This window comes from Apostichopus japonicus, chromosome 16 (genome assembly GCF_037975245.1).
Source record: "Apostichopus japonicus isolate 1M-3 chromosome 16, ASM3797524v1, whole genome shotgun sequence".
Lineage (NCBI taxonomy): Eukaryota > Metazoa > Echinodermata > Holothuroidea > Aspidochirotida > Stichopodidae > Apostichopus > Apostichopus japonicus.
The window spans coordinates 35,307,716-35,335,629 of NC_092576.1; the positions used below are offsets into that span (position 1 = coordinate 35,307,716).

At 34.8% G+C, this 27,914-nt stretch overlaps 2 protein-coding genes across 8 annotated transcripts in view; both read left to right on the plus strand.

The window, feature by feature from the left end:
- Positions 1-27,914, plus strand: part of LOC139982239 (uncharacterized) — an 81,986-nt gene that overhangs the window by 15,165 nt on the left and 38,907 nt on the right. For 2 of the 6 annotated variants that reach the window (XM_071994888.1, XM_071994887.1), the window contains exons 17-20: positions 226-294; positions 546-602; positions 701-882; positions 1,162-2,759. In XM_071994888.1, the coding sequence (XP_071850989.1) occupies positions 226-294; positions 546-602; positions 701-882; positions 1,162-2,759 (1,906 nt within the window). Of the gene's footprint in view, positions 1-225; positions 295-545; positions 603-700; positions 883-1,161; positions 2,760-3,044; positions 3,172-4,037; positions 7,682-27,914 lie in introns of those variants that run through there. The other 4 variants (XM_071994886.1, XM_071994885.1, XM_071994891.1 and 1 more) reach the window with 4 other exon arrangements.
- Positions 10,953-27,879, plus strand: LOC139982243 (uncharacterized). Of its 2 annotated transcripts, XM_071994895.1 has the most exons (12): positions 10,953-13,317; positions 15,770-15,899; positions 17,168-17,239; positions 18,116-18,187; positions 19,519-19,590; positions 19,704-19,775; positions 20,976-21,047; positions 22,060-22,131; positions 22,652-22,809; positions 23,438-23,595; positions 27,499-27,567; positions 27,814-27,879. In XM_071994895.1, the coding sequence occupies exons 2-9, from the start codon at positions 15,835-15,837 to the stop codon at positions 22,800-22,802; spliced, it is 648 nt and encodes a 215-aa protein (XP_071850996.1). In that variant the 5' UTR covers positions 10,953-13,317; positions 15,770-15,834; the 3' UTR covers positions 22,803-22,809; positions 23,438-23,595; positions 27,499-27,567; positions 27,814-27,879. The 2 variants fall into 2 exon arrangements, with proteins under 2 accessions (XP_071850996.1, XP_071850997.1); XM_071994896.1 differs by lacking the exon at positions 18,116-18,187.

A 27,914-nucleotide genomic window follows, 5' to 3' on the forward strand; every position in this document is an offset into this window, starting at 1 on the left:
CAGTATTTACTGTGGTACAGAACTTTAGATTTACAGCAGTTACTGTAATCTTAGTATTAATCGGCTGCCTATTGCAAAAACATCGTTTTCGTCGTCTACATTTTAGCCTCTATCTTAGTGTCTAGTTTTATTACTACTACCATTTGAAAGTAATAACATTTAAAGATGTTTTTCTTCCATCACCTACTTCCACTTGCGCTTATTGATTCACCTCTTTCGTTTTAGCCACTTATACAAGAACAACATCAGTAACATATCTGATTCAGCTCTAGATGGTATGGGTAATGCAAGGATGTAAGTAGTAAAAATAAGTACCAAATAATAACCCGCCAAACTTTATGAACCAAATAAAAATAACGTATTTTTAAAGATACTAAAACGATGTGGTATTCATACCAAGCCTGATTTTTGTAAGTCACAGATTTATTCCCGATGACATTGTTTTAAGCATTTTCATTTTTGAATCAGTAACAAAAAAAAGACGTATCACACTGTTTACATACTGTAAACTTAAAAGGAGGAAATTTTATTTTTGTACTACTTAGATTCTTGAATTGTGAAAACTTGCATCAACTACCATGGAGTAAAAACAAATTTTTCGGGTAAGTCTGCTTACATTTCGTGTATTCTTTCATCTCCCACCTTGACGTCACTTGTGTTTCCTTATCTTTTTTAATGTAACACTACTTTACATATGCAGGTATTGCGTTCATAACACATTTGTTCCTGAGGTGATTTTTAAAGCCAGTAAGGAGGTGCTAAAAACGTTCTTCCAAAATCAAGGATTCATGTGTCAGAAATTTGGTAGTAAAGAAAAATGTCGTCCATGTGCTCCTGGCCTCTTTGCTAATGGATATGGAATGTGCCGTGAATGTCCAAGAGGTAGGTGAAGACTAGACTATTCATATCCTTTAGGACATGGTGTTAGTTCCTCGCCATTATATTTACATATTGAAAGACAGTGACGGTTTTGTGATAACATTTGTATTTCCTTAATCATTTAGACGCAAATGGTTTGTAGCATTTAACGTGATTTCGCTTTCAGTTAATACTTGTTGTTAGATAGTTTCGACCCAATCGATCAAATGCTAAATAAGCGCTCGATGATTGGACGGACTGAAATGATGTGTAAAAGTTAATTCCTGGTTCTTTTTTTGTCAGGTGGTTTTTTTCAAGACGAAATTGGAAGCAAGAAGTGTAAAAAGTGCAGTAACGGTAATTTTGTCAAAGAAGGGAGCGGTCTCTCTGCATTGGACTGCACAACCTGTCCAGACGGAACAGATCATTCTATACATGCTGGTTTCCGAGCTTGTTTCTGTAAAAGGAATTATACCCGAATCGATCGATTTGGATTATGTACGTTGTGCTTACCGGAAGGCTTAAACTGTAATAATGACTTTAAAAGTCTGTCACGCGGTTACTATTGGAATTGGTCTTTTCCTGGTATGAACGTTTCACTCTACTCTAGCTTCGTCACAAATCTTCTCACATTGAATGACAGTTACGATCCATCGACCACTAGGTACAATCTAAAGATACCTCGAGTCTTCAAGTGTCCGAGACCCGAAAACTGCCCAAACAGCGACAGTCACACACCGACTGGAATCAATGGTAATTGCCAGGCAGGTTATAGAGGATGGCTTTGTAGTAAATGTCAGAATACATTTTACTCTGTGTTGAATTATTGCGCTCCCTGTCAACAGAAATGGTGGATTATTTCAGAGATTATAATAACATTTTCGGCGGGTTTATTAATTGTCATTTTAGTCATATGGAAAAATACAAAAGCGCTAAAAAAGGACGAAAGACTGTTTGTTAATAAACTTTCATCACGAATGAAAATCTTCCTTGGATTTTATCAAGTAGTTGGCGATCTCTACGAGAGCGTAAACGTCGTTAGTTGGATTGGGCCATTACGATACGTAGGAAAGTTGATTTCTTTGGTGTCTCTAAAATTGTTAAAAATTATTATCCGACCTCAATGCCTCAATAGCGATCTGTTACTTGATCCAATTATTCGATTCAATATTGTGGTCATTTTCCCGATAGGAATTATTTTTGTAATGGCATTGATATATTTCATCTGCAAGGTTTACCTGCAATATTGCGAGAAAACCATTAATGCAGAAAATATGGTTAAACTAGATAAGATCAAATCCAAGTTACTTACTTACGTAGTTCTTATCCTCTTTATAACATACCAACCAACTTGTGATGCTATTTTTGAAATATATCCCGGTGCCTGTGATACATTTCAGGTAGACCGTGAAGGTAACATTACGATCTCACTACTCCGGGCTGACTATGATATTAATTGTAAATCCATTGCTCACTACCAAACTGAGGCTTACATTGCAACCGTTCTATATGTAATAGCATACCCTTTGATCCTTCTAATCCTGTTGCGAAAGTATTGCAGAAAACTACCAGAAGAGAAGGTTATCAAAGAAATTAATAATGATGACTGCTGTATTAACAGCTTGAGTGCCAACGAAATGACACCCCTACTGAGTGGTCATCAAGCGACATGTCGAACTATTCCAACCTGCTTGAAATTTCTCACCGAAAACTACAAAGAACAATTCTGGTTCTGGGAGATTCTGGAGCTTGGAAGGAAGGTCGGGCAAACGATGTTAATTACACTCCTTGGTTGGGAAGACGCTTTGACGAAGCTATTCACCATCGGTACCTCGGTTCTGTTTTTGTCTCTTCATGTGAAGTTCTCTCCTATGAAAAGTCCATTTGAACAGCATCTACAGGTAAAGTCGGAGCTTATTACAGAATATGTCTACAATACCCAGTCAGACATGTATCTCGTCTAAAATACTCATGCCCTTGTAAGAAAATTGTGATTATAACTTGAGGAGTTGTATAAAAATATGAACAGTTAGTTAACTCAATGTGTTCAGCTATTGCAACAGATTGATTACAAACCTTATGTTGCAGCCCAACTGATATATACATGCAAGGAAGTGAATAAGCATACTTTGGTGTATGGTTTAATAATTAAACCTATCTTTGTTTTTTTGTTTGTTTTTTTGTAGCTGTTTTCGCTCATTGCGATATTCCTTAATATCTTGGTAGCAGCAGTTCCTGTGGCCGTTCAGTACCAAGCAACCCTGTCCACATTGCTCATATTACTCGACGTTGGAATCGTCCTTGCTGTAGCAGGTATTATCTATAACATGATACCGATTATTCGTTACTAGTAATCAGTTTTTCTTATCCTTATGGAAAACGATACAACTGCAATTTATAGAAAAGAGCAACGTCATTTATTACAACAGCACCTTCTCACATTTTGGTTTCTATCATCAAGAGTTATCAATGTGTCTATTTTAATTATACATCAGCGTCAGTCTGAGCAAACGATCCAAACCATATATTATCTTAGCAAATATGTACAGTAATAATGAAACTGAAGGTATCCTACGTGCTTTCGTGCAGACTGGGAGTATACATATTCCTTTTTTTTAATATTTGGATAATAGCGTGTGACGGAGTTGGTTTCCGAATATCATTGTACAGCAAACGTCTGTAATTTAAGATAGAGAATCTTTCTGCTAATTTTGTATACGAGAAACGCGGTATCCGGTAGCAAGCTTGCGATTGGTCGCGTGTTAGACGCATCAAACGTGACTGTAATGCAACACAACCCTTGACTCAACATGTTATATTTCGTTATCCATATACCGCACATGTGATGTATTTATTACCTGCAAACATAAATATAATATTTATTTATGATTACGTCACACCGGTTAGACAATCAACCATAATTAAAAATTCGGTCGACGGATGATACAATGCCCGAGTATTTCCTCATAACAGTTATTTGAACATATTTATCAACTGAAATTTGTATTTGTGTCCTAATCTTTTATTTCATTTTGCCCAAACAACAGTTACTTTGAATAATGTTACATACATGAATATATTACAAAACTTGAAATCCCTAATACTGCAATAAGATTTATTATTGATTGCAATTGTTATATCAGGTTCCACGTTGACAAAATCTCTATTTTACTTTGCAGGTGAAGTGCTCCTGGTTTTGCTTCGCTTCATTAGGGAAAAGATTAAACTAAAGACGATTGGACGTAGAATTTGGTCCTGGTTGCGTAAAGCTAGGAAAGACAAATGATTTAACTTTCTCTGAATAGAATTTTTAGTGATCGCAGTTAAAAGTCGAAACTATACACATTATGTTATGTAAAGTTCAAGCACTATACTCAATAGTCACCACTTTAATTTGTGTTAATGATTTAATTACTAAAAATAATGTTATATTGACTCAAAACAACTGTAGTCAGTGTTATTTTTAGTTATTTTCATCAAGCAACCTCCATCAATATAGAAATGGTATCTCATTTATGAGAAACGTTTTGAGAGAGAAGAATGGTGGCTGGTGGGACATGAATTTTGTCTTCACGATAAATAAGATGTAAGCATTCAAATACATAAATACATCAATCGTTTCTACCCAATCCTTCATTTCCAAGGAATATGGACATTGAAAAAAAGATCTCATTTATTTATCTATAGTTACATTTGGAGGGAGAATCTAACGCTGAATTTAGCAACATTGATGCACAAATATACTGTAAATTTATGTTAGTGTTACGCTATAGTAACGCTCGGTACACGCTTGTACATATCTTATTAAGAGTCACTAGGTCATTGCTCACATAGGAATACAAGTATTGGTAATTTTAACAAAAACGTGTTAATACCATTTTGATTGTTTCACGCCTTTGAATTTTAATTTTACAGTATGTATTATATAGACTTTTAACATGTTGTAAATATGTGATCTAATTGAACTGTTTCATTCAATGAAACACCATCGCACTGTGAAATATTGGTATGGCAATTGGTATGACGATATTAGTAATGACATTATACCATTCTTTTCTACTGCAACACACATTTTAAGTCGCAGATTTGACCACTACGAAGCTATTTCTTCGTATTTCTTAGCAGCAAATCATCAGATGTTTTTTACTTTGGAAGAAAAGAGGTCAAACATTCATCATAAAGCACATGGATTGTAGCTGGTCTCGCAAAAGTACCGCAATGGGTGCAGATGCAATGAATGAAACGAATTGAATACATATGTTTATCTTATGAGCACTGGAAAAATCTTGACAATGTGGAGAATTTTTTTTTTTTTTTTTTTTGTATGTATGTATCTTCAGTATGGCGTAAAGTTGCTTGTCAAATATTTTGTCTACAGAGCGGACACTGAGGTGATCTTTGTTTTAATTCTATTCAGCATGGATTGCAGCAGGAGATGTGACCGCAACTAAGAACTTTATGGTTCTGGAACTGTTCACGACAAATCTCGCGTACTTCGGCATTATTAATTTCAGCAATCGAGACATTGTCACCGTTGGTTTAAGTTCGTGATAAAATGGTCAGAAACTATTGTTGTGAATTATTAAAATCCAACGGTGGTCAAGACTAAAAGGTCAATGAACAACATAACTCGTTTGTAATAGTAAAAATGAGACACTGAATTATTGTTGGACATCTGCAAAATAACAATTACAACAATATTAAGTATACATATATTGGTTAAGTGAAATCTTCAGTCGTTAATTCTTGGAACAAATTGTGATATTTATGTCATTAGTTGACTTTGCATAGTTTTTTTGTGTATAAATCGTGTTCAAATAACAATACTAGCCTACGCTATTCAGCGTAAACAACCTTTTTAATGATAGTGTTGTACAATTGGTATGCCAAAGTACTACCCCATTTGCATAGATGGTTGGAATGAAGCATTCAGACAATAACATACTTGTGTTTATCCAAAACATTTAACGGACCTACGCGCAAACAGTAATTAATATCATTCCGTCCATAACATACTCTACATTACGTTTCCTACCTGTATGTTGCACTATGTTTTGTGTAATTATACCCCAATACCCGTAGCTAGTACAGTAACACATGTTACCGTGTTACGAACACAATTGCTGGACTTGTACCAATCATTTAATGCTAGTTCATTAAATCGCGATTCTACAATGCAGTCGTATCTAGTCATTTTGTGCTATAGTTGGGTCTATGGATGTAGCCGAACATAGCCTTCCTTCATTCTCGACATGACAAATGTTTTAGGTAGTTTCATGTAACATTGGCATCACTCAAAAGAATCACGATATTATATAGTTTATGAAGACGTTAACGAAACTAAACTCAACAGATACACGCATGTAACTAGTGTTTCTTTATTGTAGCCATGTTTACGGAATGACATATGTGTCAAAAATGTCCAAAACAATATAAGCATGTCCAAAATAATATAAGCATGTCCAATTTTTTATAAACATGTCGAAACTAATATGAGTATGTCCAAAAAAATAGGAGCATGTCGAAAATAACATGAGAGTGTCGAAAACTTATATGAGCATGTCCAAAATATTAAAAGAGTGTCGAAAAATAGTACAAAAGGTTCAAATGTAACTGCCTAATTCAATTTTTTGTTGAACATTTTGGAGTTTTAGGTTACGCCATATGTTGCAAAAAATCCAAAATAATATAAGCATGTCCAAACTAATATGAGCATGTCCAAATTTGTATAGACATGTCGAAACTATTATGAGCATGTCCAAAATAGTATGCGCATGTCCAAACACACATAAGTATGTCCAAATATAATATGAGATTGTTGAAAAATAATAAAAAAAGTCTCGAGTGTTGTGAACATAAACATTTTGGCGTTTGAAGTCACGCCATGTGTTCCAAATATCGAACTCTTATATTGGTATGTCGAAAAAAAAATCAGCTTACAATACCTTCTTTGGAATTAATCTGTATCAACTGACACAATGGTTATCATTGTGACATTATATTATGAAAACATTCTTCTGTTTTTGTGGCGCAAATAATTCAAAATATGTAAAAATAAGACCATCACCTAACACTTTTCCTTTTCACATCCCTTCGTAATGTGAGTGGTTTTGCCCTGCCTAGAGGTGCTGAAATTATTCATAGATTGACGCGAAGGCAAAGAAGTTCACGTGCGAAAATACGTACAACATGCACATGCTAACAACTTTCTAACAAGTACAGTAGTTATCACACATGCGTAATGGTGGCGAATTATGGGCTAGCCTACATGAACGAATTAGGACACTTGTCCAGGATTAAAGAAAGAAAGCCTAGGACAGGGGTATTCGACGTTTAATCTTCACTCTCGCCTTTTAACTAAATTTTAAGATGGAAACGTGGAAAGAACTCGCCAGCTAAAGATTAGTGATTAAACCGCGTGGAGTGTTGGACACCAGTGGTTCTTCGTATTAAACTCACTGATAGTTACAGCACCTTGGGTCCGGTTGACCACTCGCGCTACGAAACACCTCAACTAATATTTCCTCGAAAATAAAATCGTTCTCGTTCGAAATATCATTAAATATAAACACACTCACTAATACGGTAATGGATGAATTGTACATCGTCTTACGTTACGCTGGGTATGGTGTATTTGTTTTTAGCATACCAAAATAAAAAGTTTGAAATTTGGAACATATGGCGTAAATTCAAACGCCTTACTGTTCATTACAAAGTTGAAACTAGCAGTTACGCTAGAGACTTTTGTATTATTTTTGACACTATTATACTATTTTGGGCATGCTCATAATATTTTTTGGACATACTTACATAAGTTTCGATATGTTTATATAAATTTGGATATACTTATATTTTTTGGACATACTTATATTATTTTGGACATGCTTATATAGTTTTGGACAGTTTTTGATACATATGGCATTCCGTATATGTTCCTCTTTGTTAAATATCATTGGAAGTACGTAGATTTTCAATGCTGTTCAAAGGGCATTAACTAACCGTTTAGGTTCGTGTTTCGTTGTGCCCAGAGTGTGATAGGTCGTTCTTTCATGGTTGGCGTTGGTTATGAATCCTGATTCAGCAACTTACGTTGGATACGGTTCATTCGGTAACTATGAGTCAGTCAGCAATTTATATGATCAATGAAGCCTAGTCTTCCTGCTTTACCCTGTTTTGCTATAGTTTACCTTTTTTATTCATTTATGACACATTTATGTATACACGTTTATATTCATCATCTCGCCAGCAAACATACTTTCATGCAAGTCTTGTGTCATTTCACAAAGAAAAATGTTCTAGTTGATCTACCATTGCCCATTACGTTACTTATAAGTTGCCCAAACAGCAGCCAGTCATGGAGTGTATAAAGTCCCGTGCTATTTCTAGGAGTTGAAATTCTTTCTAAGAGAGTTCCCTTGCTGCACATGACTATATATAATAAGCTAAATCAATGTGAAATCCGAGCCTACTCGAATATGATACAAGAAAGGTATAGAATATTCAAACACCGAACAGCTGAAACATTTATGTATTCCGTCAATTACCAATCTGGTGTACACAATGGGTTCCATAAAAAAATAATACGTACGTGCGATCATTTTTAATAACAAAACTATTAATCGAAGCTATGCGATTTTTATTAGAAGTATACATATCTGCTGCAATAAAATACACATTATATAAGTTACAATAAAAAGAAGAAAAATTGTACGGTTATATGTTGCTGTCCTTACAACAAACGGTAAGATAAAAGAAAAAGATGTGAAACCTTTTAAACCCACACTTGTAAGATGTTGGTTTGTACTTAAATGATGTCAATTAATAACTGTGTTTGCTATATAACTGAGCGTTATTAAATTTGATTATTTTACATAACGATTACGATAAACTAATATAGCAGCATTAGATCGCTATTAATCATCAGAAAATCACTGGAACTTTTCAATTGAATATTTTCAAATTATTCGAGACACTTAAGAAGAAACCTTTTCAGCCAAACCGTAACGCAAGAATCCGTATTATATACATTTAACGCACGGGAGCGCCATGTGAAGTTCTTGGCATTACGAAATGGTCTCTAGTTGTATATTTTCTTTTTGTATTTCCGTCTACGTTTGGCACGCCTCATACCTATCAATGGCACTGCAGTACCTTCGTTTCTGTCCAATCTCTATCTTCTGAACAACGGCTATAACTCTGATTCCGGCCATCGTGTGCCGTATATGTGGTATATTCCGTATTGATCACGTTACATTAGGTCATTCAATATCAGGTTATGTTTGAAATACAGTACTTTTCACGCCTGTTCTTTTTTTATTTGCTTGTTCTTAATTTAACTTTCTATTTATAATCATTCCCAATGCAAAAACGTTTCCATCTGGCATTTGTTTTCAAAAATAAGGTCTTCTTGGGTAGCGTTGATAACAATTGCAATGCAGCAGTGCAACCATGTGAAAGCATTATGTTGGAAACGACTCATAGCGATTGGTATCGGAAAAACAAAAACATTATAGTGATGCAATTACACTTTTTTAATGTCGTAAACTATAATTGCTAAAATAGGTAACTTTCAAAACTCTTAATTTTAGCGGTAGCAGTTGTTTGAGGAACTATAAATTACCTGTGAATTATTTATTTTTGCTCAAATTTAAACAATATATGTTCTAACTCATTCTTTACATTTCCCCAAAAATATCACCATTTAGCAATTATCACGAAAAAAAAACACGTTTATGGTATGCTATGTTAACAATGGAACCGTCCCAAATGTGTATCTTTCTACTAAGATGGGAACATGCCACCGCAGTACAAGAAGAATCACCAAAATATGCAGTGTAAGCGGCAAACTACACAACGTGACTACCCGAGAATCAACTACTTTTTAGAGTCCTCTTAAGACTGCAACGAAACTCACAATTAAGGCTTACACACTTGTTTATATTGTTTTCCAAAGTGACTGTTAACATTGTTTCAATATTGTACTTGTTTGAAGGTATTTGAAAGAAAAATATAGGCCAAGCGACAATATAAAAAAAAAAACAAGGGTATACTATTTTGACCAAAATATAGCTGCTAGCATATTATAACGAACAACACTGCTTGCCACATATGAAAATATCTTTCTGTTGCGTGTTGGGTGAGATCAATGACATATGATTTTTTTGTTCGCACATCATAGTCAAAACCATGCATCCTTTCCAATATTGATATCTTTAAATTCAATTCTATTACAACGCATAGCATACAGGATGTTATGTGAGTATACTGTTTGCACAACACGCCATATCTATATACGTATTGTGCCAATAAAATGACAGTTCAAACAGCAAGGCAATAATCAACGAAATGCAAGTGAAAGTGATACACAGGGGCATATCAAGAGTGACTGAACTTTCAATGTGTTTTTTTTTGTTATCGCCAAAAAGAAATCAAAACTCTTTCACTTTCAGTATAATTTAGATCGAGTAATGCAAAAGGAAAACTACATTAATAGCATATAACGCTAATTAGGCCACCAAGCATCAACTGTAATTATTAACGGTGTGACTATCTGCCTAATGTAAGGAATACTGCATGTTTTGTTTCGACGATGGGCATAAGTTAAAGTTTGTATCACTCGGAAAATTTAAAGTAATGTCTGTTAGCAATGATTGCATAATATGAACGTACTATAATACTAAAGGATTTGTCTAATTTATTAAAATTATATGGCTTTAGAAAATAAAACAACTACATATTACATGCTAAAGGCTGTGTAATATCTCATTTGTTAAGTACGATTTTAAGCGCAGTAATTGTCTAAGTTGACAATAACGTAGTTGCTAGATTGTTGTAGAAAGTAGAGATTAAGAAATATGCATTGTTTATTTTTAGTTTTGTTTAATATAGTCATATCGTGGACGGCTTTGTAGTTATCAGTTAGTCATTAAAGAGAGTAGTTCACTGGGTTGTGTAACATACTGCAAATGCTAATGGTTTATTTTATTTGACGCTAAGCATATGCTATACTAACACAATGTTAAAAACCACCTTGCAGTTTAGAAAGAGTTCGTTGCAAATTGACGAGGAGCACTTGTTTCAGCTATCAAAGTATATATATATATATATATATATATATATTGCAGCAAATCACCTACTAATTCACACCCACCACAAACTATATGGGGACTTCGATGCATATATTTAGCTTGCTTATACATCAAACTTGTCACAGCTTTGTAAACGGCGGATGTGCCTAATAATGTGATGTATCGTAATAATTTTAAGAATTGTTTGGGGTTTGATAACATAATGTTTACACTAAACACGCCAAACATGTTTTACTTTGTGGAACTTTTCACATATAAAAATTTTCCCTATGGTACCATAAACATAAATAAGACCATACGTACTAATTTTTTTCTCCATTGGTATACGGTAAAACAACTTTTAACAAACATTTCTTCAATGCTATCAAAAAACAACTTCAAAAAGTCTCAGACCTCCCACGACCATCGTACCTTTGTAGCGAAATACAGGCACGGATAATAGTAGTATTTTATTCCGACACCGACAAACATTACCCGTGTTTCCCTCAAACCCACACCTCGTTATAATTTTGCCCTAGAGTACCGCTAGAAGACCCGATAATGACCCACCCACAGGATTTAGCAGGTGGGCAGCAAATGCATTCATGGATTTTGAACACGACTGAGTAAAGTTTGCTATCATATGCAGGCATACATCCATGCATGAATTAATCAGATTGCAGTGTTGTGTGTCTTTCTAAAAGGAATGGACTTTTCCGACAGTTCGCTTTTGTTTTGGTTTAGAAGTACCTTGACCAAAATGATACATACGTCTGTTGTTCTCAAAATATATAATAACCTTAACTCGTTTGCATAACGTGCATTATTATTTAAAGTACTACAAGTGGTATTCGTATTAGAATTATTTCTATAAGTGTTGCAATAAACATATGTAGAGAATAAAAATAATACACCAAACTCTGCGAACCTACATTTGTAGTTTTTCAGAATGAATCCTAATTGATTAGATGAAACTTACGACGTGGTTCTTAGACCTTGTTATTCAACTTGTATTACATGTCAATGAGACAGTTCTGGATCTATGTAGCCTAACACAATATAACGCAATCATGGTGCATACGATATTAGGCTATGGCTTACGCAAAGATTGTCTAAGGAACGACATAAAAGAATAACTCATAGGTCCCTCAGCTCTAAGACATGATGACCTCATTAGTCTCCGACTACGCAATCAGCCACTTGAGCAAAATTGTCTCGAATAGAACTGCAATGTCCCGAATACGACACTAGGTCACGATTATATTATCAACAGTACCGTGGGCCCATTTTGAAAATGCAAACATTGAAATATCCATACAACTAGCAACGATGTATTAACGTACAAGTGAGTAGAAATGGTATTTTGAACATTTGAATGAAAATCAATGTCAAGTATCAAGTATGTCAAGAGTGCGGGTGAGAGAACACATGTTCGATAACATCTAAGGTACAAGAACTGTATTTAACGTACGGTTTGGAGTTGTTCATAACGTATTAATTGCACAATAAATGTTAACGCAAACAAAACAGAAGTGATGGTATCACGATATTTACATGATCTATGAAAAGTATTGGATGCCTTAAATACAGAGATATAAGAACATGTTCCATTTGGTTTCCATGCATACTGAGGTGCAATGAAGTACTTCTTCAAACGACATAAGTCAACTCATGTTTTAAAGGTATTAACAAGTGTGCTAGTTAAGGCTGAACAATATGAGACGTTTCCTGTTTTGTTTTCATTTTTATTCGATTTCTTCAAAGCTTTTGGTTTCTTTCACTTATTCTTTCTTTATTCAATTCGACTGCTGAGTTGAGCAGGGCTGCTAACAGTCAGTTTAAACTCCAAATGATAAATACATAATATGTATGTGTGGTACAACCTACATAGAACAAAATTTGCAATATTTTGTTAAATGTACCAACGTAACACTATTTTGCATGGTTGTCATTCAACTTTGTTTTACCAAGACTTATACTCTTCCCATTTAACATATATAGTACAGCACCTGCCTAGGAAGACGCGACAACTATAGCCCCCCTCATATAAAATGGCAGTTGCAACCTTGATGTTCACAAAATTCACGTTCTAACGTATATACTCTAAACTGTGGTATTTTGGTGTTGGCTTATTTCAAAAGTGCTGCGTGGCTACTTAGATCTGAAATTTACATCGTGGCATAACTGCTCATTTTTCTTTTACTTTCGCAAGTTTGAAAGGCTGGAGGAAGCTTCCTCTTTCCTTTTATCAAGAGTAGGATTGTTTCATTCATTGTTAGTTCGAAAACGAAAGGTGAATATGTCTTCCTTTTTTTGCAGAAAGCTAAGAGTTTGACTATATTGCTTTGCCTTTACACTCTTGGCATTGAGATCATTGTGAAAGGAAATGAAGGTAATATTGAAGGATTAAATTACTTCTACGTGACTTTGTTATTGTATCTTGTTTAAGTGTATAAGTTGTTAAATGGTGCGTCACTAACTGCAATCATATTGAATTAGTACATACTTTGCAATAATGGCAATTGATAAAATAGCAGGGTTTATATTGATTATTGTCTTTTAGTATCTATGAAAAACATACACAAGTGATCACAGCAACATGGGATTTCAAGCGGTATTGCTACAAAAATGAAATAAACCAACTTGAATATAAAAGCAATGCAACGCATCTAAGAACAATCCATTTCAATTTCTTTTGCATAGTATCAACCAAGTTTCCGATCTCCATGTATCTCTATCCTATGCAACGCAGTATTTCGATATATATATATATATATATATATATATATATATATATATATATATATATATATATATATATATATATATATATATATATATATATATATATATATATATATATATATATATATATATATATATATATATATCAGGTGCGTATCCAGGGGGGGCGTTGGGGGCGCGCGCCCCCCGGGTAAGGAAAAGAGGAGAGAAAAAAAAGAGAAGAAAAAGGGAAAAGGAGGGGGGAAAAAAGAAAAGGAGGAGAGGAAGGAAGGGAAAAGAAAAAGAAAAAGAGAGAAAAATGAGAAAAGGAGGGAGTAAAAGAGAGCCAAGACCTCGGGAAGAGAAAGAGGAACAGTCATAGTTAAAGCGCTGATCCCTATTATATACACAGGGTAGCCAGTGACAGATCAAGGATTACGGAGCGGGTGTGCGCCTCACCCTACCCCTTACACCGACAACTCCATTTTTGACGTTTCCATATTTCCTCTCTCACTAATGTATCTATATAAATACTATATATGGTCTATGATAACGCGTGTGTGTGTATGGACGCCTTAAACAATTGTACGATTGTGCTATATGGAACCAACTGTGGCTGGACTTGAACTCGACCGAGTCGTCGGGGAACATGACGCATTTCGGGAAGGGGGCGACCGCCCCGCCCCCCGAGCAAATTTTCTTTATGACATCGCTAGTAATTTCAAAATAGACAATGCTTAGATTCAACTTACAAGGCCTAAGAAGTGTCATTTCCAGCGATCTGGGAGGCATTTTCGGCCAAAATTTTTATTGTACGCTTCGCGCCAACACATGGTGGCGCTTCGCTTAGATAGTTTGCCTACCGGCTTCGCCCCTCCCTTGGCAATTACTCGCTACACGCCTGTTCGAGTTTGTAAAGCAAAGAGCAGATATAACATCGTATCAGTAAGCATTGAAATGCATGTTCCACGATGAACAGCCTCAAAAACTGTCTATGTGTGTAGTCAAAGGCGTAGGAGCCCAATTGGATTTGGGGGCTGTAACGAAAAAAGGCCAAAATTTTTCGCGCGAAAAGCGCGCGTTCAATACATCGATGCCAATATCACACAAGCAAGCATCGGTCATTACATTGCATGGCATCATGTGCCTTACGGTCCGTGAAAGTTACACAGTATACCGCCGGATGCTAATGTAAACAACCAAATGTCTTATGTAGATGGAGAAAAACCATACAGATCCATTTATGTCAAAACTCTCTTTTACAGTAATAATGTCGGTCAAGCTTACAACTTTATTTTAATTACCAAGGAGATCATATTTAAGCTACTCATTGCTATTTATTTTTCTTTAAGTAGGTGCCCGAAGAAAATGGGAAAAATTTGGTTGCGGGGGGCACTCCTACGGGACCTACGCCTATGTGTGTAGTGTTCGGTTTCGATATACCTGATATCGGAAATATCTGCTATTTTTCATTTCCTTCAACCAAGTTATAAGAGGTTGCAATATTTCTACACCAATAAATTAACTGTGTCTGAATTTTCAAAAAAAATTCCTGACAAACATTCTTCATCATACTTTCCTCTACTCGTGCAATTTTGACCTGTCTTTTAGGGGTTCAAGGAGGTTTTTTCTATATTGGTTGTCCATAGATTGAATTTTGTGCAACATTATGGGTATGTTTTGAAGTGATTTTATTCACGAGAAACGTGAATTTTCAAATTCTCAACAAATAATGGGCTTAAAACCTTGAAAAGTAGGGCTTTCGGATATTGTGGGCCGTGACGTAGAATCACCTACAAAAGCAATGATCCATAGGACATGCGATGAGGTCGAACATGATGTGACTGGTGACAATCTTCAAAAAGGTTATGGATGGGGGGAAAAAACTTTTGGGAAATACTTGGTTCTCAGGCAAAAGTGTACATCTGGTTGCTCATTTTCAAGCCCGAGAAGTGCCATTTCCGGTGATCTGGGGGTATCAAAACCAGAAATTTTCTTGTACGCTCCGCGCCAACCGATGGTGGCGCTCCGCTTAGATAGTAATTCGCGCCCCCCGGGTTAGAAAATCCTGGATACGCGCCTGTATATATATATACACGTAACATATTTTCCCTTTAAAGTTCCTGGAACGGTATGCGGGGATATTGCAAAATGCCTTTGTCGTAAAACATTGAACTACTACGTAATGGACTGTTCTAATAGAAGCCTATACGATGTCCCTAAGGACATCCCTTCGAATGTTACGAAAATGTAAGTTTGATATTATTGCGTTTTTCAGTTGCAATTCTGCGAAATGTACTGTCGCTGTACATCTGGCAACCATAGCTGATACAGCAACTACTTTTCATGTCCCGCAACCGTTCATCAATAATTTCTTCTTTGTGCTCGTAACACGGTAACCTTTTTTTTTTACAAGACATGAACAATATTTTCTGTACCAGCAATGCGTATCGGGTGCTCTGTAATAGGTTTGCTTTAGTCAAATATCAAAATACAAATCTAGTTTGTTCCACTGCTTGGATCATTTAATTGAAAAACAAAATGTCATTATCTTTCTTACTGCATTCACCCATTATTAAATCAATGTCCTCCGATGTATATTATTGATGTCAAACTTTCATGTCATCATAACAAACTTTAAGCAAAGATTTCTTACTATCTTGAAAGCAGAGATGAAACATTTTTCATCTTTTTAAGCATACAAATGTTTTAGTTAGACTAGTAATAGTTAACATGATGTGTGTATTTTTATGGTTGTATCACTATATTGCTCACGTACAGAAATGCGTTATCATCCGGGATGCTCTCATATTTCTCATTCAATTTCTTTCTTTATCAATGAACCATTTGACTTCTATTCATTTGGATGCTTTCATAAATGCAACAAAATTGAAAGCTATGGGAGTTATATTAAATTTATATTCAATATCTTGTTTCAAAGACACTGAAACAAGGATTTGAGCCTTAGGTAATTTTTGCTTTCTTGCAAAGTTGAACATTTCAACTCAAATCGTATATGTGCGTTTGTAATAGGGGGTTAACTTATTAAGGCTCAAAATAAGAAATGTTGATGAGCGCAATACTGAACGTTAAAATTGTAATGAGTTTCAAAACTTTAAATGACTATATCGTGGAAACGAAATAGCTTTTCGACAAATGTAAACACATTTTAAATGAGAATTTCAAACGCATATCATATGTACTGCATATAAAGCAAATTCGTTAAGTGTCCGTGAAGGTACGTGAAATTAGTAATTAATGTTGGTTGAATTTGCTATTGTAAATGACAGCTTTTCAAACTCATTCAGTATATAGGGGTTGTTGAACAAAATAATGGTTCCCAAATTCGTCACCGATTTTCGTTTTCTTCAAGTTAATTAAAAAAACTCTGCTTATTCCTTTAAATGGATTAAGTTTACCTGTGCTAAACGTGTTGTGATGGAAGTTTCTCATTATACGTCTTTTTTTGTGGTATTCTGAAGTTGTTTGTCAACTTTCGTTTTCCTTTTTCTTCGCAGGAATCTCGCAGACAACAAACTGTTCAATCTATCCGAGACTTTATATTGGAAAACTTCGAACATGACAACGATGTTTGTTCTTCTTTAAAACTGTTGTCAAACATTGTGTTTCATTTATTCAGACATGTCCAAAAACATGTTTCATGTTGTTGCTCGAATATATGACGACAAAGTCATTTTTCATGAATATGTATTATTTTAGGCACCTTTTTTAATTCTGTAGGTGGTTGGGAAGGGTATGGAATGGGTAGGGGAGCAGTTGGGAGAGAATTTTATGGGAGGAAAATGTATTTCAGACTCATGTATTTAAAGAAAGCAGAAGCTATTATACACAAGAATGAATGAATACCTAAGTAAATAAACATATTAAAACATACTTTTGGAATTGATGAACATTCAACAATAGAATATTAATACAAAAATCACAACCAGCGGCTTTGAGAAAAGATATCAAATATTCAATGTTTATCGATGCAATTTCTACAATTAAACTTCTATTTTAATCAATACGTTAATCTATACCTCAATTAGAACACCAGATAACCTAAAAGTCGGTTTACCTTACTAAAACTGTTTCATTGCCTCCAGAACAGTTTCATTAACGATTTTTATTTTATCGTTTTGTTTCTGTTCTACAAACAAAATATTAAATAAGTTATGACAATCTGTATGCGCTTTGTGTGTGCGTGATTATATTTAAGTCGCTTCTCTGCGTTTTGGTTAAGATCATGTGTGATATACGTTATCTTTTTAGGGGAAGTTTTATACATCCCTGGCCACGATAGGATTTTCAAAGTTGCCATGCAAGGGGACTGTGGTTGAGAGCGGATCAGTCACTTGGTTGTTTGGCTTTTCTGCCCAGGTTCTTTCTTGGGTGAATTTTCTTAAAAAAAATATCTGCTTCTTTTGTGCGTGACTATCTTTATTCTTCTGTGTTTTTGCCCGAAGTGACATCTCACGCAACCAAATTAGTGAACTCCAGCAAGGGATCTTCAGAAACAATGAGAATCTAATGAATTTGTTAGTTTCTAATAACCTTACTATTGTATGAACTTCTGGCATTCCGTCTCTTAGGATTAAAAAAATAAAAAATAAGAAACATTAATTAGCACAATAACGATGACATTTCTAGAGGGTCATTTGAGGCAAAACAGTAGTTCTTTGTTACTGTTTAGTGTATTGCACAACTTTCGAAGACGAATGCTGTATAATGCGAATACGTGGGTGCTCCATTGTTTACACGAAGTTAAAAAAATACTTTGGTTATCATATGGTATGAGTATGACACTAAAAATAGGATGCATGAACACCTAAACCACCAGTAATGTGCCTTCATCGTCATCATCATCATCATCATCATCATCATCATCATCATCATCATCATCATCATCATCATCATCATCATCATCATCATCATCATCATCATCATCATCATCATCATCATCATCATCATCATCATCATCATCATCATCATCATCATCATCATCATCATCATCATCATCATCATCAGAAATCACATGAAAAGTGAAATTTTTTATATTCGCTATTTTCAAAGCTGAATGTCTTCCTGTGGAATAGTTGTAGTTGCACTACGGAAATTTCAGGCTGAAATATTACTCAAGTCATTCTATGAAATATAGAAGTAGCATTGAATATGCACTAATATGAATTCTACGATAATACGTTTCTACAGTTCAATAAAGTTGTCTATTTTTAACCCCATCGCCTTATCTTCCTACATCTTCTAGAGGCAGATCAACATAGTTAGAGTAGCATATTAGACACCAGCTGATTAAAATACATCTGTCATACGACTTGCATGTAGAAACGTTATTCGGTTTTAACTTCATTATGAGTGATACAGATGCAAATATGAAGATAGCACTGAATATGCCCGATTATTAATTATAAGATAAATACGTCTCTGAAGTTCAGTAAAGTTGTTATTTTAAACCTCATCATCTTATCTTTTTATATTATCTATAGGCAGATCAATTAATAAATAGAGTAGCATATTAAACAACAGTTGATTGACATTCGTCTGTCTACGACTTGCAAGTATAAACATTATGCGGTTTTGACTTCCGTTTATACAGATGTTTTAATTTGAGTTTGATGTATGATACTTGTACAAGAAAACAATATTTATTTTTATGTGTCCACTTCTGTAGATTGTCAAACTTAATTCAACCATTTGACAACATAGTCTCAGATATTGTAATACAACATTTTGTAAACGATTTATTCAAGTTCAGTCTATCACCAAACAGTGATTTTCACATTTCATTCATTTAAATTGACCAATTTTGATTTTGCTATACCGCTTTTGCTTTATTTATTTACTACATCAGAGATATTTCGCACAATGAACTGAAGTACTTACCCGAAGATTTAATATCCAACTGTTCTGGTCTCAGAAATTTGTAAGTAAATCCATGAATTATGCAAATGAAAGTCGATTCAACTTTCCACGTATTCTTCATTGCTGAGCATGCTTTCTTACAATGTAAGGACCGAATGTTATTTATCTTCCCAGACACCTTGGGTACAATCAACTTTCGACAATACCAACTGGATTCTTCCGAGCAACCCCAAACGTCTCGTATCTGTAAGTATACAAAGGAGATCTGCATGAGGGATTTCAATTCAGTAAAATGGTAGAGTCGGCGCTTGGATATTATTAATACAATATTTTTTTTTGAGTTTAATGGCAGATGTTTATTACGTGGCGCTCGTAACGGTATACATAGTTGTTATTGTTATAATAAAAATGAGTCACTTTTCCCTTTACGTCGCAATTGAACATCATCGAAGTTCATTGTACAATATACTTATTACATTTCTGCTTAATGAACATGCTTTATGCTTTAAAACGTAAAACGAAATTAAAATCTTTAATAAATCGTTTCGCTTAATTTGAATTTCTGATCGTACCATGCAGGGCGATTCGAAGCAAGATAGTAAGCACATAAACTCAAATAGGTAAATAAGTTACTGGAACGATGAAGTACAATAATGGAACATAAATTAGTAGATGCTAATGAGGGCGTTGTGGTCAAGTGGTTAAGGCAGTGGACTTGTGATCTAAGGATTACATGTTCGAGCCATGGCCAGATCATTGCGTTGTGTCCTTGGGCAAGGCACTTTATCCACAGTGCCTCTTTTCAGCCAGGTGTATAAATGGGGACTTGCGAAGTGACTTGTAAATATTGTTGTGTGCGCCGGTTCGTGGCTGCACCCTATGGGAAGTGCCCTAGGGGACACGTGGCTATGATGCACTGTTGTGCCCAGGAGAGATTGTTTGAATTGTGCACACGTTGGTGTGTAGATGTAACAAGTTACCAATGACCAGGGTTACTTTTAAAGCGCATAGAACTTGTGGATTATGCGCTATATAAATAACGGCGTAATAATAATAATCTGTGGGACACAGCACATTTTGTACAGTAGTCCAATTGGGTATTGAAAGGTCAGACATTTGCTGGAATGACCGCAGCTACATTACAAATCTTACTTTTTGAGGTTTACCAACTATTGTGGACATTTCTAGGGCATTCACGTGATCTGCGTGAGAAATTAAGCTTGATACTACAAAACGTCTGTACTGCAGGCACACTATAATTGCAGGGATGCTTTTGAGAATGTATGTTGATTTCCGTACGTGCGCCCTGCCCCTCCTACCAGAGTAAGAAGAAAACTCCCAGTGGTGATTTCTATTTAGAAAAAAGTATCGCGCTGCGGACATTCTAATATAATTCCGTCTAACTTTTTCATTGACATAATCCTCATACATTGTTTTCCAAAACAGGACTATGTCGAATAACAACTTTGAGATATTGAACAAAGCTTACTTCCATGGGCTAACGTCGATCAACTATTTGTGAGTGCCAACGATGTATTTCATTCCATGCATATGCATTTACATCTAAATTAAAATATGTTTTCTAAAACAGTACTCCTAATTTGTCAATTATGAGTCTTATCGTATCTCTCTGCTATTGTCTAATAACACTTATCAACCTTCTCTAATCCATTAGTGATTGGTTAGATCGCTCCATGATTCATTCGAACTCTTTTATTTGCACTTTAAAATCATACGAAATGCTGCACAAATCCATGATTTGGCGATTTAAGAGAGGTAACTCTAACTGTTGACATTGATTTAATTTGGTATTACTATGTCATAAAACTTGTTTTTGATAATTTTTCTTTTAAAGAGGACACTATACAATATGTATATCTGTTTTCTATGTTGTGTTTGTTAACATTAGGGGAAACCAAACTATGATCATTTCATATTAGTAATAAGCGTTACAGTGCAGCTACGTTAATCAGTCAAGCGTAACCATCTAAGTACACTTTTCCGCATTAAATGTCTATGTTTTAATGGTTAGTTAGTTGCGTTATACTGCGATGTTTACTCAGCATGTTCATATAAATCATCTGAATGTACTGATGTGTTTATACTTTCAGTTAGTTATTTACATTAGACCGTTAGAGGTCTATCAATTAGTTATTTGTTTACATTGATATTTTTTTAATTCAGGTCTCCAAATATACAGACAATAGTAACCGTGAGCAATGTTAACATGGCACTTGGTAACACTTTTGAGTATATTTGAAAATCAAATGAACAAAATAATAGAGCACTCCAAAAGTATTTATGTCGCTAAATCAAGACACTTTCAATCCATCTCAAGAAAATTGAGCATTCATTTTGTGATTTTGTATCATTACAGTAGTACAGAGTAGCTAAGTCCACGGTAAAAGATACAAAAGAAACCGAATGGCAAGAAGAAATGAGCCAATTGCATTCTCATTTCGAATGAACTTACGACTTTCTTAAGCAACACGCCATGATTTATTCCGTTTCTTTTCCGTTCTATTTATAGGACGTTATCGGGGAATCGCATAACATCCTTGCCAGTGGACGTCTTTAGTGAATTACAGCTGATTAGTTACTTGTAAGGAAAATCCGCTCACACAAATATAGATATATATATATATATATATATATATCGTTTCAAATTAGTATTTTTGTTTATGCGGTTTCTGGTAAGTTGTCAGTAATTGAAACCTTTACTAACAGTGCTCAAAAAACATGTCAGCACATAAGCATCTGAAGTACTTGTTGCGTGGAATTCTTATTATGTGTAAAGGACGCAATAATCGCTGGCAAAATGTAGTCGCATTTGGGAAAAACGGTTTCAGCTGCATATCATATTTGTTTACTCGTAATTAATAGTTCTTCTACTTTTTACTACTTTGTTTTTCTCAGCAGTTTCTTAGATTTTTCTCTTAGAATATAGTTTATACAATTCTTTTTTTCATTACATTCATGGTTGTTCAATTGTTGCAATTTGTACTCTTGGTTAAGCAAATACTAAATTTGCTATTCCCTTTGCTTTAGCACATCTACATATCAATGCATTCCGTAGCATGCAAGTAAATAACATGTTTTAATTGATTATTGCCTTTCAACAGGGACCTGTCACAAAATCGACTGTCAGAAATTCCAGATGGCATGTGGGAAACAAATGCAAATTATCACGGACTGCAATACAATATTTGCTGTTACAGAGAAATAACCTTACCTTCCTTAGTAACACGTCGTTTTCTGGACTGCAAAATCTAAGAAAGATGTAAGTGCATTATTATATATATATATATATATATATATATATATATATATATATATATATATATATATATATATATATACATATATACATATATATATATATATATATATATATATATATGTATATATGTATATATGTATATATATACATATATATATATATATATATATATATCATAGAAATTGATAAGGATAGAATGACGTCATGCGACATACACTGAAGCCACTCATAAAGTGGGGGCGCTTTCTGTGTACGGCAAGAAGGAACCGGCGCGTAATACAAACCCTACGTGTTTGACTAAACTAAAGTGAAAAAGTTGACATAAATTATTCGAAATGGTGATATCGCGTGTTGCATTTGGTTGCAAAATGTTTACTCGTAATTAATAGTTCTTCTACTTTTTACTACTTTGTTTTTCTCAGCAATTTCTTAGATTTTTCTCTTAGAATATAGTTTATACAATTCTTTTTTTCATTACATTCATGGTTGTTCAATTGTTGCAATTTGTACTCTTGGTTAAGCAAATACTAAATTTGCTATTCCCTTTGCTTTAGCACATCTACATGTCAATGCATTCCGTAGCATGCAAGTAAATAACATGTTTTAATTGATTATTGCCTTTCAACAGGGACCTGTCACAAAATCGACTGTCAGAAATTCCAGATGGCATGTGGGAAACAAATGCAAATTATCACGGACTGCAATACAATATTTGCTGTTACAGAGAAATAACCTTACCTTCCTTAGTAACACGTCGTTTTCTGGACTGCAAAATCTAAGAAAGATGTAAGTGCATTATTATATATATATATATATATATATATATATATATATATATATATATATATATATATATATATATATATATATATATATATATATATATATATGTATATATGTATATATATATATATATATATATCATAGAAATTGATAAGGATAGAATGACGTCATGCGACATACACTGAAGCCACTCATAAAGTGGGGGCGCTTTCTGTGTACGGCAAGAAGGAACCGGCGCGTAATACAAACCCTACGTGTTTGACTAAACTAAAGTGATAAAGTTGACATGAATTACTCGAAATGGTGATATCGCGTGTTGCATTTGGTTGCAAAATCGTCGAAAATGTCGCAGTGGACTGTAGCTTCACTTTGTAATTCTTAGGAAGCGATAAAAGAAGCAATTACATAGGAAACTTAAATAATTTACTAGTGTCGTCTGCTAATTTTTTGTATTGTTATTCACGAACCCGGGAGCGTTTTTTTTTCCCAGGACGAACGTGGGCATCGGCCAATCAAATCCCTGGATGCCAAACATGTGACGCTTTTTCAAAAAACATGTTGTGAATATTTTTTCCTAGTTTTGACCCCAGATTATGAACCACAATCCTTCATTTTCGTAGGAACTGGATCCCTAACCCACTTTCTAAACCCTAACCCTGATTTCACACGAATTTGTAAATTCCAGAAAAACCTGAAACCCACGTTCGTCCTGGAAAAAAAAAATTACGTGACCCGGGATATAGTAAGCCTAGACCGGCCACGGTTGTCCTTAATTAGGATGCGATATGACAAATTCCTAATAACAAAAATATTCACAACCTCACTTTTCTTAAAACTGTATCCCTAACGATAGATCCACATACCAGAATAACATGGGATGACTGTTAATGTCCTGGGCTTAGCCTATCACTTCAATAATAGGGACATAGGCTAGGCTAACTTAGGCTAGGCCTATGTACGTAGACGTAGCCTTGCCCTGGTGAAACTTAGGTTAGCTTAGATCATAACTTAAGCCTAGAATATTTCAGTCTATTGTACCAATATTCAAATGCATTTCTCCATTGCAATGTACTCCAAACACTGTAAATTGTGGCAAAAGGGCATAAGCAGTATAGCATATAGCCAGATATCCAAGTTTTGAGGTAGGCCAATCGCCTGATCAACCTAGCCACGTATGCTGTGATGGACAGTAAATCTATAGGCTATTTTGTCTAAATTGACTCAACTATGATTTTAAGGTCTAATGATATTCACTTACCATGCATGGACAAAGCCTTGTACAGTAGGTAAAACGTTAAAACAACACTCAAGCCACTACTCGTGCTACTGTAGCATCCAGTCCTTTGATGACTGTGACTAAATGTAGACATCCATCAAACTGTATGTACTCTCACTTGATAAGGTGGGATATGATATGCTGCATAAACTACTACCCACTTTGCAATATTAACATTAAACTGGAAACTGCATGCACAAACTAATATGGAAGTATTAAACAAAAGTAGCTATGTGTTAGAAGGGGAGGGGTTGCTTTTCCACATCATTTTCCAGGGACAACTATGACATAGTCCAAGTGGATGGCACTAAAATAATACAAGAAAGAAAAATGTTTGCCATGAGCCTCTCAGGTACCAGAAATGACACTTTCCAGACATTAAAAGTTGCATAAAACAAGAGCCGGGTGTATAATGTTCCAAGGATAATTGAAAAATAAGTCAACACACAAGATTACACTGTTTTCTAATCTATTAAACTTCTTCTCTCTACTGCTACCAGGATGTGAGTGACCACATAAACAAACAGCTCTCTAAGTAGTGATAACCTCTGACCCTTTCTATGACTTACTGTTATCTTACCAGTGAGAGGAGTAATAGACAGGACTGATTGTCTCACTAGGGGTGATTAATATACATGTGATCAAAGGAGATAGACATTCAATATAGCACTGTTTGAACAGAACAGACTCAAAAGGGGGAGGATTGAAACCCATCCTCTGTATCTGCCCATGTTATCTTGGATATTCTTGAAAGTAGGTTCGATTCCTATGTTAATATTCTCACAGATGGTGAACAGACCAAAATTATTTTCAATAATGATAAAAATGGGTACCACCTTGTCATTTTTTAAAATGTGCAGAATCATTATTTGAATCCATCTCTGACAGTGCTAAAGACCATCCATATTCTGCTGTAAATGTGCAAAGGTATTCACTGTTGCTAAGATGCAAGGACAGAAGAGGATTAAAAGTGCCATCATCAAGTGTTTTCAGAGAACTTTGTCCAATTCAGTGATTTGTTGTTCAGGAACTTCAGGTACCATAACAACATACAATAACATTCCTTCATCACAGTGAATTCATTTCTAACAAGACTTGCTTGTGGATTACTATTTTACTCCAGATCCCATCCAGCTCTTTCAATCTTTGATCACAAAATAGCTAGTTTGACCATATAAATCCACACAGTAGCATAAGTTCATTGTTCCCAATACAATTCAGAATTCCTCGACTTGGGTCTGGAGAGAAAAAAACAGAAAATCTCAAAATTAGCAAGTAGAACAACTTGATTTTAATCTCATTATGACACAAAATGATGGTAATCTCCTTCCAAGAAATAATTTGTTAATTTTGTTTCCAGAGTTACTTGCTGAACACCATCTGCGCAGATATCACGTGATAATGAAGATTGAGGAGAAATTTTCAACCTACGATTGTTCTATTATGGAAAGCTCTTTCCATTAGCAGATCATTTTCCAACACATAAGCCACTGTCCAAGATTTTAGTTGCAATGGGCTTAATGTTGGTCTACTTGAATACTTACTAGGCCTACAGTAGAGCTAGTACTAGAACTGTTGTCTAGGCTGTGGGATTTAGGAACTAGACCTAGTATAACAATGTCAATGGTATTGCTGCGTTAGGGCTGCGCTAAACGTTACTGCATTGTAACTTCGATTTGTCGCTCCACTTGCTCGAGTCATTACAGGCGAAAGAAAGTTTTTTAAAGTTGGTTCTTTAGTCAGAAGTAAAGTACTTACCACTCTGGTCGTCATAGCATGTCTTTGTTGTGAAAAGTTTAAATACTCTTTCGAAAAAACGGGTCAAAAGAAATTCAATTTCTGAGTAGAATACACACTGTATGTATGGAGACGTACAGATGATCTGGGTTTTTGCCGTACACAGAAAGCGCCCTCACTGATTTTCAAAGCTTCACTGCTAAAACACACGGCAATACACTGTGTCAGCGTTCTGTCCTTATCAATTTCTATGATATATATATATATATATATATATATATATATATATATATTTATATTATATATATATATATATATATATATATATATATATATATATATATATATATATATATTTATGTTAGATGGTTTGTGGAAAACAAATAAAAACTATCACCAACTACAATATTTGCTGTTACAGAGGAATAACTTTAGCTTCCTAAGCAACACGTCATTTTCTGGACTGCCAAAACTAACAGAGATGTAAGTTTATAAATATATATCTTTGAAGCTGCAGTGAATTGGAAAATCCAGAACAGTGGAACAACTTTCAGCCTCTACCGAGTTTCGAACCCGGGCCTCCCGCTTTTATATGAGGACACCCTAACTACTAGAATACGGACGCTGAGTGTATGTCCAGAAGTTTGAAACCGGTAGGGAAGGTCGTAATTCCACTGTAGGCGTTTGTTACCTGTATCGAACAACTCTAGTTCTGTTCTGGTGACATATTTTTCTTAATATAGAGACCAAACACGATGCTAACCAACTGGAAATAATTTTTACGAAACAACGCGTCGCCGTAAACACCTGATACTTTTGCAGTTTTATGTAGTTTCTGGCAGCCGAGTGTCCAATCAAATATGTTTCCTATTCTTTAATTTTTTCCTGTCCAGATTTCTCAACGGCAATTCTATAAAATTTATAGGGGAACAAACATTCAGCAGTGCTACTATTAAAGATGTGTAAGTGGAAAATTATTAGTTAAGTTACGCTAAGTTCTGTATTATTTTATCGTCTAATTTAACTTCACACAATCAATTTAATTTCATTACTGTAGGCCATGAAACAAAGTCGTTAATGCGGAGAGGAAGCTAAGTAAGGAATACATGTTCAAAAATGTTAATATCATGTAAGCCGTATCTTTATTATAGTTTGTATTGATGTCGTTATGTACAACCAACCAAGTTCATAGTATTTTATGTTTGAAGATATCTATTTGAAAATTCCATCACGGAATTGACGAACGACAGCTTCGGTAGCGGAGTCTTAAACATGTGAGTAACGTTCTGAGTACATTGGTAAAGAATAT